This window comes from Labeo rohita, chromosome 4 (genome assembly GCF_022985175.1).
Source record: "Labeo rohita strain BAU-BD-2019 chromosome 4, IGBB_LRoh.1.0, whole genome shotgun sequence".
Lineage (NCBI taxonomy): Eukaryota > Metazoa > Chordata > Actinopteri > Cypriniformes > Cyprinidae > Labeo > Labeo rohita.
In genome coordinates this window covers 2,154,508-2,168,079 of record NC_066872.1, presented here as the reverse complement: position 1 = coordinate 2,168,079, position 13,572 = coordinate 2,154,508, and the positions used below count along the sequence as shown (strand labels likewise).

The 13,572-nt window shown below is 39.2% G+C and overlaps 1 protein-coding gene across 1 annotated transcript; it reads right to left on the bottom strand.

The window, feature by feature from the left end:
- Positions 1–1,468: 1,468 nt before the first annotated feature.
- Positions 1,469–4,986, bottom strand: LOC127163665 (macrophage mannose receptor 1). The gene is made up of 5 exons (XM_051106976.1): positions 4,970–4,986; positions 4,749–4,787; positions 2,916–3,272; positions 2,008–2,346; positions 1,469–1,843 (listed from the first exon to the last, which is right to left on the bottom strand). Exons 2-5 carry the CDS (start codon positions 4,783–4,785, stop codon positions 1,473–1,475), a joined length of 1,104 nt encoding a protein of 367 aa, XP_050962933.1. The 5' UTR covers positions 4,786–4,787; positions 4,970–4,986; the 3' UTR covers positions 1,469–1,472.
- Between the last annotated feature and the right edge of the window lie 8,586 nt (positions 4,987–13,572).

Genomic DNA, 13,572 nt, shown 5'->3' with positions numbered 1-13,572 from the left:
TCATCGGGGCCAAAATCATAACAGTTTGGTAACTGAGGCTGTTTACGTTTTTGAAGCATTAAAAAAAAGTGCATTTTTTTTTTTTATTATTATTATTATTTTTTAATCATTGTTAGATGCCTAGCCCGTAGGGTTTATAATCAAACAGCATGTAAAAGTGAATTTTTATTCAATGTCCCCTTTAAAGACCCTTTTGACAACTGATCGTTTAATACAATATTGTTTATTAACTTTATTTAGCTTTACATTAACTTTATATATTAGTTTTGTATTGTAAAATAAGAAATTTTTATTGTTACGTTTGCCTCCCATTAGTCTTTACTTATAACCAGAAACTGAGCCTCAAACAACAATCACGAGGGAGGACTGCAACCTGCAGGCAGGTGAGTACTTCATGGTATCAGCTAGATTTGACTGTCCTTACCCTACATGAATAATCATAGGGTTAAAGAAGTTGACTGAGTAAAAGCAGGAGACAAAATGATGATGATTAAGAAAGAGCAGAGTTTATTGATTAATCTTAGTTGTGTATGTTTCAATGATCAGATTTCATCTGATGAACACAAATCCAACCAGCAGTGTTTTACCAAACTAATTCACAATAACATCCCATAAACCTTGAAATTCCATAAACATTCACTCACAAAACGAGAAAACAATAATATAAATGACCAATCAATACATGAATCAATGAAAGAAGTATATACATGGTTAAAATGATTATATGATTAAATAATAAACGGATTAAATGATAAATGATTATAAATTAATGAAACAATGAAGAATAAAAGAAAGCAAGTAAAACAACACAAATGTATGGTTGCTCTCTTGAAGCAAAACACACAGTTTGCATCTGAGGATCTCTACATCCTTCATTAAACTAAGTGAACTATTCTCAAATTGTGATTTATTTCTGTTAAATTTGGCTTCTGTCTCTTCCTGGCCACTGTTGAATTGGATCATGATAGTGAGGTTTGTGTCTTTTTGTTTTCCTTGGGAATGAGAGCAGAGAATTCAGAGATCTTTTAATCTGGGATCCCTGTTACATGTTACTGATATTTTCTTAGAGTATTAAATTATTCATAACAATATTTATCAGTGTTTCCAACAGACTTACAGTCTATGTGTGGCAGCATTTACCACTGGGAAAACGCAGGTATTTAAAGAATTATATATTGCAATATTCATATGCTTGTATAGAAGGAAATATTGACTGTAGATGAGTTTAGTTGAGCTGATGTGTTTGTGTAATCATGTGTAGTCATAACCACACCAGATATACAAAGAGTTTCTTAAACAACACATATTTCATAATACAGAAAAAAAAACAGACTTTAGAACTTTTAACACCCAATAATCAGATTCACTCAGAACTTACTAAAGAACAAATTAAACAAAGTAAATCAGAAAACTAATGAAGTAGCCTATGAAAACCGTTAATGTAAGTAAACATATTAGCATGTTTCTCACTCTTAATATCTGCTGCAGATGAAGTTGAGTTTGTGAGATTCAGGAAGGCTGATCCAGCGCTGATCTCCTCCAGACTGAACTGCTCCTTTTCTGTTCTCGAGGCTGCAGTTTTCCCGTGTCGTTCCGTTCCCTGGAGCCCAGTTGTGATAGCACACGATCTCTCCACTCACCCAGAGCCACATGTTCATGCTGCAGTAGTTGTGTAAACCCAACCACACCGCCGCAGTAGACGCCCGTTTAACCACGTTCATCACACCACGCTGAATCTCTTCTGAATGAACCGAGACCAGATCCACATGATTCTGTCTGCAGTAACTCAGAGCTTCAGACCACGTCAGATTCTCTTTGATCAGAACCAGTTCAGAATCAAAATCTGGACACAAAACAAACCACAAGCAGAAACTAGAGAGAGACTGATCAAAAACAACATGCAGAACAAACACTGTGGATGAATTTGTCATGTCAGACATGTAGCGTGAACTTTAAGAGATCTGGAGGTGATGATGGATTGTGTGTGTTTTGTGAGGATCTACTCACCTTCATGACACACAAAAGGATACTGTTTGGTACAAGAGATGTCATGCCATTGTCCCTGTTTAAAGGTTGTACAGTCTTCACCAACTTCCCAATTATCAGGTTGATCAGACCTCCAGTATCTGAATGAGGAGTCACTCTGATCTGACCACTGCCATGAGTCTCTGAACAGACCGATCCAGACATGTGATCCAGATAAATTTCTATCACTAATGAACTGCTCAACCTGTTGATTCTCATTCTGGTTTCTCACACTGACCAGATCAGTGTGATTCTGTCTGCAGTAACTCTGAGCGTCTCTCCAATTCATCGTCTGATTGACATAGACGAGTCCTGTGTTTGCTTTAAGAAAAACAAATGAGAAAAAGATTCATGAATCCATTTGTTCATTATTTTACTGTTTTATGGTTTGAATGTGAACAGGAGCAGCGGTGGAAACATCAGAAACACGTCATTCATAGACTTGATCTGCTTCTACAGCTGGTGATATATTGAATATTCACAATGTTCAAGATATTTTACATTATACCATGAAATAAAGCCCTTGTAGGTTTGTGTTGAGATATTGAAGGCTGAAAATATCAAGCTGAATCACCTCTAGTCACTGTTGTTCATTTATCATTAATAATATAAGATAAATTTAGATCTCTAATATTTTTAGGTTTTTTAATTGCAAGTTTCCATTGTGACAAATGATCATAAAGAGGGACAACAGAAGATCAAAGTGTGTTCAGTGAATTAAGTGTTTTCTTCTGACAGATAGATACAGATACACAGTTGATACAGAAATTGTCTCAAAACTAAAAGTGTGACAAATATCCACAGTCTCTTCTAAAGTAACGATCAAATTAAATATTCATACTGTTTATTATTCCATTAAAATGTGGTATATGGTGCATAAATGAACTCACTGTTGTTGCAGATGAAATGTCGTTTATCACTACATGGCAAATCATGATATTGTCCATTTAACATATAACCACAATCATCTCTGCCTTCTGGTTGTCCAGTAGCCCAGTTCAGATAGAGCGCAGGTTCACCTGAAGACCACTGCCATTTATCACGACCCGTCTTCTGCAGCCCAATATAGACATACAAAAGACTTCCAACATTCACACTCTTCTTCAGCTCGTTCATGTCGTTCATGTTGTCAACGGTGGCCAGATCTGTGTATTTCTCTCTGCAGTATCTCTGAGCTTCAGTCCAGGTCTTCATCTCATTTATAAAGTGATACTGACGCTGAACACGTTCAGATACGGAGCAGAGAGCTGTGAAAGAGAGACTTTGCTTTAACCCTCTGGGGTTCTTCGTCGTCCAGTCACACTCAGGACCTTCACGGTCAAAAGTGACCGGACCCCTGAAATCATTATTGTTTTTTTTTTCAGTAAAATCAATCAAATGTATTTTTGTTCAATAATATTTTTTCTTTTTTTCTGTGGTGTTTTGAGAGAATTTTATGATAATAATGAATATTTATGCAATAATTATGATCTACTTTTTCCCTTTGAATATAATAGAAAATTTTTATATATATATAATTTTTATTATTTTTTAATTAATGCTGTATTTCAGTTTAAAGTAGAGACCTGGCCTATAGAAAACAATTTTTTGAAGTCAGATTGGTGCCATCTGGCGGTGTAGTGAGCATAATTATCAAGCAATGTCATATTTTAACCACTAGGTGAATGTACTGCTCTCAATAGAAGGGCTTGTGAATTCTAGTTGTTTTTGCACATATTTGCCTTTGCCTTTTCAGGTTGTGGATTTTAATATATCATATGAGATTATCAAAGACTATTTTTTTTTTATTATTTGCCAAGTTTTTTGTTTTTTTTTGATTGGTTTAACTGGTAATTTGAAGTGCCAGTTTTACTTTATAATACAGTCAAACCTGAACATTGCATTAGAAAGAGAACCAATAGAAAGCATTTTGTTACCCATTGTTTTAATTCTAACTTAAAAATGTGTGTGACTTTTGCATTTTGGATCCAATGTCTCCCTTTTATTTGATTCATTGATTTTTAATTCACATATTCTCACATTTCTCTGTTACAGTCTCACCAGTCTCATATTTCCCTGAAAAGTGTGTGTGTGTGTGTGTGTGTGTGTGTGTGTGCGCGTGTGTGTGTCTATTTTGCAACCTTGATGGCTTACAGTCTCATGCTTTCATTGCTGTGCACTTTATTTCTTACATTGATTGCTTCTATTTCACACATTTCCCAAAATTGTTAATATTAATACTGCTTTTGAAATGATACACGTTTATTTGTGTGTGTGTGTGTTTTTGTGTGTATAAGTGTGTGTGTGTGTGACTGTATTGTAGTGTTTTGCACTACTGATGTTTTAAGAGTCACCCCTTCACTGTCGTGTGCTTTTTTTTGGATTGTGGCTGATTTGTAGATTGTATGCACAAAAAAACTCTGTATTTTCATATTTTTGCCAATTTCCCATTCATTTCCTATGGCCGGTCATTTTTGACCGAAGGCCCCGAGTGTGACTATTTTTTTTACGACCACTTAGACTTTTCAAATCCTGTCCCCAATTTTTTTGTGTGTTCATATACCAAGTACCATAAAAGTCACTAAGTTTCGTACCATTCCGATGAAGCTACGATTTTTAATTTTTTTTTATTTAAAAAAATCCGGTCAAAAGTGACCGAAGAACCCCAGAGGGTTAATGCTTTTCAGAACAGGATCAAACCTAATGAAACTAGAAACCATAAATAAAACCACAAACACACTCACCAGTGAGAAGAAGAATGAAAAATAGAGTTTGGTCCATTTCTGAGGAAGAAAAATACAGATTTCAAATATTCAGAGTTTTGTTTTGGTGTAAAACATGATTTCAGCTATAATTACAAACCCATCTTAACAGGAACATAATGCACTGTACACAATGATTAAGACAATATTAACATGTCAGAGTCTAATTCTAGTTAAAGAATGAACATGTGAGTTGTTCTTACTTTAGAGGTCGTGTGTTTCTGTCCTGAGTCTGATGTTTCTGAGGTCTGCAGCTTTAGTGTGATTATTATATCTGCTCTCATCCCTCATTCAGCGTCACATCATTTGTTTATTATTCTAAACTTTTTCCTCATTCATTTGTTTTTCTGATATTTTTGTGTTGCTGTGTTTCTCTGGAAGTCTGTTCATTTGAATGTGGTGGAGACTGAGAGTCTGTAAAAATCCACCTCAACATTTGCATTTTCTTCTATTTTTGTTTTTGCACCTTCTGTACTGTCAGTGACTAACAGCATGTTTCTGTGTGATTAAAATAATTAGGAACTGTCACAATAGAATACAAGAAGGAATATGAATATGAGTTCATAAAATAGTTAAAATGTTAATGTTTAATAATTATGTACAGTGCATAAATGGATTTTTAATTATCACTAAAATCATGTTTTACACCAGAACGAATCTCTGAATATTTGAAATCTAAATTTATTTATCTGTATGTTTGTTGCTCAGAAATGCGCTGTCACTTCAACTTGACGTGTCTATAGTAAGTGATCTGTCACGCCGTATAAAAGAGAAGCAACACAACATTTCTTCTTTGAATTGTGTGATAAAATTTGCATAATTTTAAACTTGAGACTGTTTCATATTAAAAGTAACAAAGCTTATTGGAATTATTTAATGACAGACACACTACAAATGTTTAGTCATGTTTTGATCACTCATCAACAGAAAACAGCACAGACTAACAAAAATATTGATTTTAAATCCATACCAGTATCAATTAACCCTTTCACTGGTGAGTTTAAAATATTCTATCGGACCCCCCAGAGTGAGTTTTTTTTAGGCGACCGTTATTTTAGAACGTTCACTTTATTGTTTCCATGGCGACGCGTCATGATTGACACCGCAGCCACTATATCGCTGTAGGACAGACGTATCGCTTTTATTTCGTTTTTCCTTTTTTATTCAAAATATTCACACACTTGCTTACCATGTTTTCAACTATCTGATATTCCGATTCACGAATACGTGTAAGTGAGTGTATTCTGCCGTTTTAAAATCTTTATAAATGATCTGGATCGTGATCTATAACGTGAGATGGGCGCCGCCATGTTTGTTCGCGCTGCCGTTCAGAGAGTCCTGTCAGCCGGATTTACAGCACGTAAATTCACCAGTTTCTCCCGAAATACATGCAAGTAAGTAGCTGGTGAAGTGGGAAAGGACTGGAGTGAATTATATCATTACTTACATTATGTGTATCTGATATAAATCAAACACGTCAGCAAATTATACTTGAATGGATTGTTATTGCTGCTTCCATAGACATCCGTGTGTATTTTACAAACTCTAAATGTATTATTTTACTAGTAATTATGTGTATTTAAATTCCTGAAACCTAAAATAAACGTTAAGTCGTTGAAAACACTGCTCAATTGTGATTATATGACAAGCGCAGCAAGCGTCTCTCTCTGGCTCAGCGCCAGCCAACGCGCGAAAACACAGTTTGAATTTGGCAGTTGTGTGACGTCACCGAACGTTCTAAATCCCATAGGTGGGACCGTACTCCCAGGGGCACAGAAAATAGAATCCCATATGTGGGACCGTACCGCTCAAAGGGTTAAAACTGAGAAATCAATAGGCTTGTTTGAGATGAGTAAAATCAGCACAGCACCAATCACCGTTGATCACCACGCGATGCATGCGGGTTAGAAAAGTGTCCGAGTTACATCTGTTGATCATGCTGACGTGTGGCAAAAAAAACTCCCAACCTGATAGCAATTAATGATCAAAGTAGTCTGAATATTAAAACAAACGTATGTCTTCTGTGGAAGTCTCAGGACCAGAAAATGTCCATCCAGTCATTGCAACCATTATCAACCTATGTATTTGCATACCTCCACACACCCTGCTTGCACAGACATCGTATGCCATCAGTCATAGACACTAGAGTCAACAAGCAAGCATGATATTTATAGATATGGCACCGTAGAGCTCAGATACTTGTTGACCACAAACTCTGAAGCAAACCAGATGCAAAAAATGCTTTTCTGACTTAAATCAAGAAGCATTTTCCAGATAAGTAACAATTACTGTCTTGTTTTCAGAAAAAATAAGTCAAAATGAAGTGAGTTTTTCCTTTAAAAACAAGCAAAATAATCGTATTTCAAACCGAAAACAAAAGGTTATTTTGCTTACCCCACTGGCAGATTATTTTGCTTTGTTTTAAGGATTTAATAGCTAATTATTAACTATTTAATAGCTTAAGGGTTTAGATTTGTGTTTGGTATGTATGAGTTTGAAAATTCATGCTTTGAACGTTTCCACCGATCAATTCTTTGTCAAATGTATTATATTCATGTCATAGAAATCATGGCCAAATTATACTCTGCAAGAGCAGGAAAATTCGGACCATGTGACTAAAGATAACGTGTTGATTTATGTTTTGGGAGGAGAAACATAGCAATATTCCCAGTTAAGACAACATCTAACTGGTCAAGACACCCTTTTTGGGATGTGTCCAAAAGCTGAGTTTAAAACCACAGGACACCATAAGCTTTTACTTTTGCTTTCACTTTCGAGACCGGCTCGGAAAGCATTTAGTGTCTCCGCCAGCAGCAGCAAATCAGCGCATCAGCGCAGCTGGAAGAGATCCGAGTTCAAGCGCACGCAATTGGCTGAAAATGCCACAAAGCACCAGCAAACTTAATTACAATGAATGTGTCGGTGGAAATAAGGAGATATTTGAATTGTTTATTAATAAACCAGTGTTTTCAGTGTCCCAAGGATGAAGTTGCCGATCCTGACTCACCATCTCCTCTCTGGACGCGCCTTTAGAGAAATGCATTTTTACATATTGAAAGAGTTTTTGTGACAGAGTATTTGTTTTATTTCGTTAATTAATAATTTCAAGCTTTCTATAGATACATGTATCATGTCTGTGAGGTATGTATTTGCTGAGTTTCGGTTCATTTTTGTGAAGCGCTCCTGTTGAGGCAACAGAAAGCGCATCATGTTTGTTTTCTTTATTTAATAAAAACACCTTTTGCAACGTTTTGTTGATGTTGTGAGTGCACACAAATAAAAGTAGACCCTTAATAGTTGCGAAAGATGTATTATGAGCAAAAATGACAGAATATTTTAAATTGTTTCCACTGAAAAAAAAATGCAAGTCATTGCGCTGGCGCCTCAATGTCTTGCAATGCGCCTTTAGCTTCCACTCTCCGCACAAATTTGGGTATGCGTCTAATAGCGCACATTTCTCTAAGTTTAACGTTGCAACTAACATTGTTTTATACTTGAACTCTTTTGGGCCTATATCTATAGATCTTATTTTAAGCAAGTCGTGATGATTTGACAAGGCAAAATTGATCAAACAGTCCTTACTTTAAATATAGCCTAAAGTTTTTGTTTTTTAATGAACAAAAATGCTCCAAACGTTTTTCTAAATTAACTTAACAAAAGAATGAAACGAAATAAAATCACTTTGCCATTACATACAAAACAGGTGGTTAAATACCAACAAGAAAAAAGAGTGCACAGTATTATGTTTTCCCAAAAACTAATTTAAGATCCATAACGTTTGAGGTTGTTTATTATGGGTGTTATATTGTAAATAATTATTCCATAAAATGTAAATTAATGTTTTGTTCATAATAAGCATTCTTGCAGTGACTCTTTGTAAATGTATTATTTTGGGAATAAACTATTTGCCATTTAGAATCTAGAAATTCACAACACATGCCATTATCTTGCTTCTGTGTGTAAGTGGATATAACATCTTTTAGTGACAAATAAAAGGAACTTATATCAGACCAGTCCAGTAGCCACTGTATTAAGATATTAAGCACTAGTTTGACCAACTAGCAGTCAGCCAAACAGTAAACTAAAAAAGATAGGAAATGTCTAGAAGAAAATAATTACATCACTAACTTTTAAGATTAAGTCTAAGAAAATAGGTGGTTTATTTATTGAAATCCTACTGTAGACCTTGTTTTGTTTAGAAAACCAATAGCAAGATCAAGATCAGGAGAAGTAAACACTGTAAGGGAATACTGGAGTTCAAGCATTAGTAATAATACAATGTACATGTTATGTTCACTCAGAATCACTTGATAAAAATGTTTTACAGGTATGTGATACCATCCTGATTCAGAACCAGGAGCGATTTTCCTTCACCCACAGCACCTCATCAGTGCAACATTGCTGTATGTAAAGTTGTTTCCTCAACACAGTGTGAAGTTTCCCGAATCTGCACTTAAAACAACAGTGGAGGCAAACCCCATGCTGAAAAAGGCCAAGCTCAGAACAGAACTGTCCCTCATCTATGAGAACCCTGAGTTTAGGGTTGGCAGTGGTGCAGTGCCTCTGTACCAGTTTTTCATTGAGAACAATCTTCAAAGTGCTTTCACAGACACTGTCAGTCTTCTCAAGATCATAATCACCACACCTATGACAACAGAGAGGTGCTTTATTACTTTGAAGAGGATCAAAACTTTCCTAAGAAATGATGCGCTACTGTACATGTCTGCTGTTACAGTACTGGTTTTAGTTTAGATTCACTTGAGCCTCTTTCATTTTCATTTGGGAACAGAACATCCATCATTGGAAACGTTTACAAATCTGCTGTTGTTTACAAAGAGAAGTTTCAGTGTCACATCTTCAGAACTCATTTGAATATGCTGATTTACAGCTCTGTTCACAGCGACCCATTTCAATCCATGTCTCTTTAAATGCTAATGAGCTCTGCCCACCCCGCCCCTCTCTTGTATTTTTTTTATTTATTTGGTGACATGTTACCATCAAAACACTAATGTGTCCTTTAGTGGCTCTGAGAATCTTATGCAAACTTCTTAAACTTATGCAAGTTTTATGCAAACTATTAAACTTCATCATCACACTGAAAGCATAGAAGGTGTGAAACCAGCCTTATGTTCACTTTTACATACAACTACAAAACTCCTGCATTGCTTACGAGACGTTGTTGCTACATCTGCTTGAGCGTGGAGAAAATGTGTACTGAAATATGCTAATATGGGACAGTCCATCAGTGGTCGTCGGTGGGGCCAAAATCAAAACAGCTTGGTAACTGAGGCTGTTTAGGGTTTTTGGGCATTAAAAAAAGGAGTGAATGGATTTTTTTCATTGTTAGGTGCCTAGCCTGTAGGGTTTATATTCAAACTGCATGTAAAAGTGAATTTTTATTCAATGTCCCCTTTAAAGACCCTTTTGACAACTGATCGTTTAATACAATACAGTTCATCAACTGCTTTGTATTGTAAAATAAGAGATTTTATTGTTACATTTGCCTCCCATTAGTCTTTACTTATAACTACAAACTGAGCCTCAAACAACAACAATCACAAGGGAGGACTGCAACCTGCATGTCACGGAGTCAGACGAGAAATGAATGATCGAAATATGTCCCTGTGTAGCGCAGCGGAAAACTCAAACGCGGATACACACGAGTGAGTAGGTAAACCACGCAGTTTGATCTGAGAACGCTCCAAAACGGAGTTGAGATTTCCACCAAGAAATCCGCGTTCTCACACGCACACAAACAGGTAAATAAAGCGCTCCGAAGAGCAGAGAGTTTACTCACGTGAGTTGAAGGAGATTCGGGACAGAGAGCTGAGCCTCGCATGAGCTCAATGTCTGGTGCTGGATCGTCACCTACTTCCTGCTTAAATACCTGCGTGAAGTTACTTCCGGGTCCTCGTGACCTCACGTGACTCGGTGCGTGTGACAGTACCCCCCCCTCCAGGACCGGCACCAGACGGTCCCGGGATGGAGGATACCCGACGACGGTAGTCCTGGATGAGAGCTGGATCCAAGATGAACCGCCCGGGAACCCAAGACCGCTCCTCCGGACCGTAACCCTCCCAGTCGACGAGATACTGGGTGCCACGGCCCCGAGGACGCGAATCGAGGATTCGCCGGACGGTATACGCAGGACCACCGTCAATGATCCGGGGCGGGGGTGGAGCAGGAACCTGGGGAGACAGAGGAGAGAAGAAGACATGTTTGAGTTGAGACTGGTGGAAAACAGGATGGATCCGGAGAGTTGTGGGCAGCTGGAGCCTGAAGGTGACAGGGTTTAACCGGTGGGTGATCTTGAAGGGTCCGATGAAGCGAGCAGTGAGTTTTTTAGAGTCAGTCTTTAAGTTGATATTGCAGGTGGATAAATAAACCCTGTCACCAACATGGAACAATCGTCCCGGTGGGTGCCGGCGGCGATGCTGAGTGGTGTAGCGGGTGTTGGCTCTTCTGATGGCGGTGCGTGCATGGTTCCAGAGCCGCCGGCACCGACGGACCAACTCTTGGGCAGACGGGACATCCACCTCCGGTTCTTGATGTTCGAACACCGGAGGTTGATACCCGTAGCATACCTCGAATGGGCTCAGGTTGGTGGCAGAGGACGTGTGAATGTTATTGGAGAGTTCAGCCCAGAGGAGGTAGCGTGCCCAGGAGCGCTGATGCTCGCCGGCAAAGCATCGGAGGAAGCGCTCCAGCTGTTGGTTGGCCCGCTCCGTCTGACCGTTAGTCTGTGGGTGAAATCCGGACGACAGACTAGAGGTGGTCCCGATCAGACGGCAGAAGGCCTGCCAGAACTTGGCTGTGAACTGGGGCCCTCTGTCCGAGACGATGTCCTTGGGGAACCCATGCAGGCGGACTACGTGTTCGAGTATGAGCTCCGCAGTGGTCTTGGCAGAGGGGAGTCCGGTGAGAGCCACCAGGTGCACAGCCTTGGAGAACCGATCCACAATGGTCAGGATGGTGTTCTTCCCTAGGGATTCGGGGAGTCCAGTGACGAAGTCGATGGAGATGTGGGACCAGGGTCGTTTGGGGATGGGGAGGGGCTGCAGCTCGCCGGTGGAAGGGGTGTTGTTAGTCTTGGAGCGAGCGCAGGTGTTACATGCCTGGACGTACAGCTGTACGTCTCTCCTCAACGTCCTCCACCAAAACGCCCTGGCGATGAAAGTGATGGTCCTCTGGACTCCCGGGTGTCCTGCCAGAGTGGAGTCGTGCCCCCACTGGAGTACTTCCTGGCGTAAGGTGTCGGGTACGAAGAGACATCCAGTAGGGGTGTCCGGGGGTGGAGGATTTTGGCTGTGACTCTGGCGGACTCTCTCTTCTAACCCCCACCGAAGGGGAGCCAAGATGACGTGAGGAGGCAGGACAGGCGCGGCCTCCGTGGTGATGGAGTCTCGCTGATGTTGGCGGGAGATGGCGTCCGCTTTGCTGTTCTTCGAACCGGGCCGGTAGGATAGCTGGAAGTTGAAATGTTCGAAGAACAGGGCCCACCGCGCCTGCCTGGGGTTAAGCTGTTTGGTCTGGCGGATGACGGTGAGGTTCTGGTGGTCTCGGCACGAAGCGCGGTAACCTCCGCTCGGAGTCCCACCATCTCCTGCCTCAGACCCATGATTTCCATGGACTGCTGCTGGATCACACCCCACAGTTGTTCCAAATCCGCCGGGACCATTTCGGGACCAGACATTCTGTCACGGAGTCAGACGAGAAATGAATGATCGAAATATGTCCCTGTGTAGTGCAGCGGAAAACTCAAACGCGGATACACACGAGTGAGTAGGTAAACCACGCAGTTTGATCTGAGAACGCTCCAAAACGGAGTTGAGATTTCCACCAAGAAATCCGCGTTCTCACACGCACACAAACAGGTAAATAAAGCGCTCCGAAGAGCAGAGAGTTTACTCACGTGAGTTGAAGGAGATTCGGGACCGAGAGCTGAGCCTCGCATGAGCTCAATGTCTGGTGCTGGATCGTCACCTACTTCCTGCTTAAATACCTGCGTGAAGTTACTTCCGGGTCCTCGTGACCTCACGTGACTCGGTGCGTGTGACACTGCAGGCAGGTGAGTACTTCATGGTTTAAGCTAGATTTACTGTCCTTACCCTACATGAATAATCACAGGGTTAAAGAAGTTGACTGAGTAAAATCAGAGAAGAGCAGAAGCAGGAGACAAAGTGATGATGATAAAGAAAGAGCAGTTTATTGATTATGTTTCAATGATCAGATTTCGTCTGATGAACACAAATCCAACCAGCAGTGTTTTACCAAACTGATTCACAACAACATCCCATAAACCTTGAATTTTCATAAACATTCACTCATAAAACAATAGAAAATAATATAAATGACTAATCTATACATCAATCAATGACATGAGTATATAAATGGTTAAAATGATTATAAATGATTAAATGGAATAATAAAATGATTAAATGATAAATGATTATAAATGAATGAAAAATAAATGAAGAATAAAAGAAATCAAGTAAAACAACACAAATGTATGGTTGCTCTCTTGAAGTAAAACACAGTTTGCTTCTGAGAATCTCTAGATCCTTCATTAAACTAAGTGAACTATTCTCAAATTGTGATTTGTTTCTGTTTAATTTGGCTTCTGTCTCTTCCTGATTATTGTTGAATTAGATCATGGTAGTTAGGTGTTTTTTTTTTTTTGTTTCCTTGGGAATGAGAGCGGAGACTCCAGACATCTTTTAATCTTGGATCCCTGTTACATGTTACAGATATTTTCTTAGAGTATTAACTTATTTGTAACAATATTTATCAGTGTTTCCCACAGACT

What these genes read in the sequence shown, in the direction of transcription:
- LOC127163665 (XM_051106976.1), bottom strand. Translation starts at nt 4,785, where the DNA reads ATGGACCAAACTCTATTTTTCATTCTTCTTCTCACTG. An exon ending in TTTCATTCTTCTTCTCACTG is followed by an intron (nt 3,273 to 4,748) that starts GTGAGTGTGTTT and finishes TCTCTTTCACAG; the next exon opens with CTCTCTGCTCCGTATCTGAA. An exon ending in TCCTTTTGTGTGTCATGAAG is followed by an intron (nt 1,844 to 2,007) that starts GTGAGTAGATCC and finishes TTTTGTGTCCAG; the next exon opens with ATTTTGATTCTGAACTGGTT.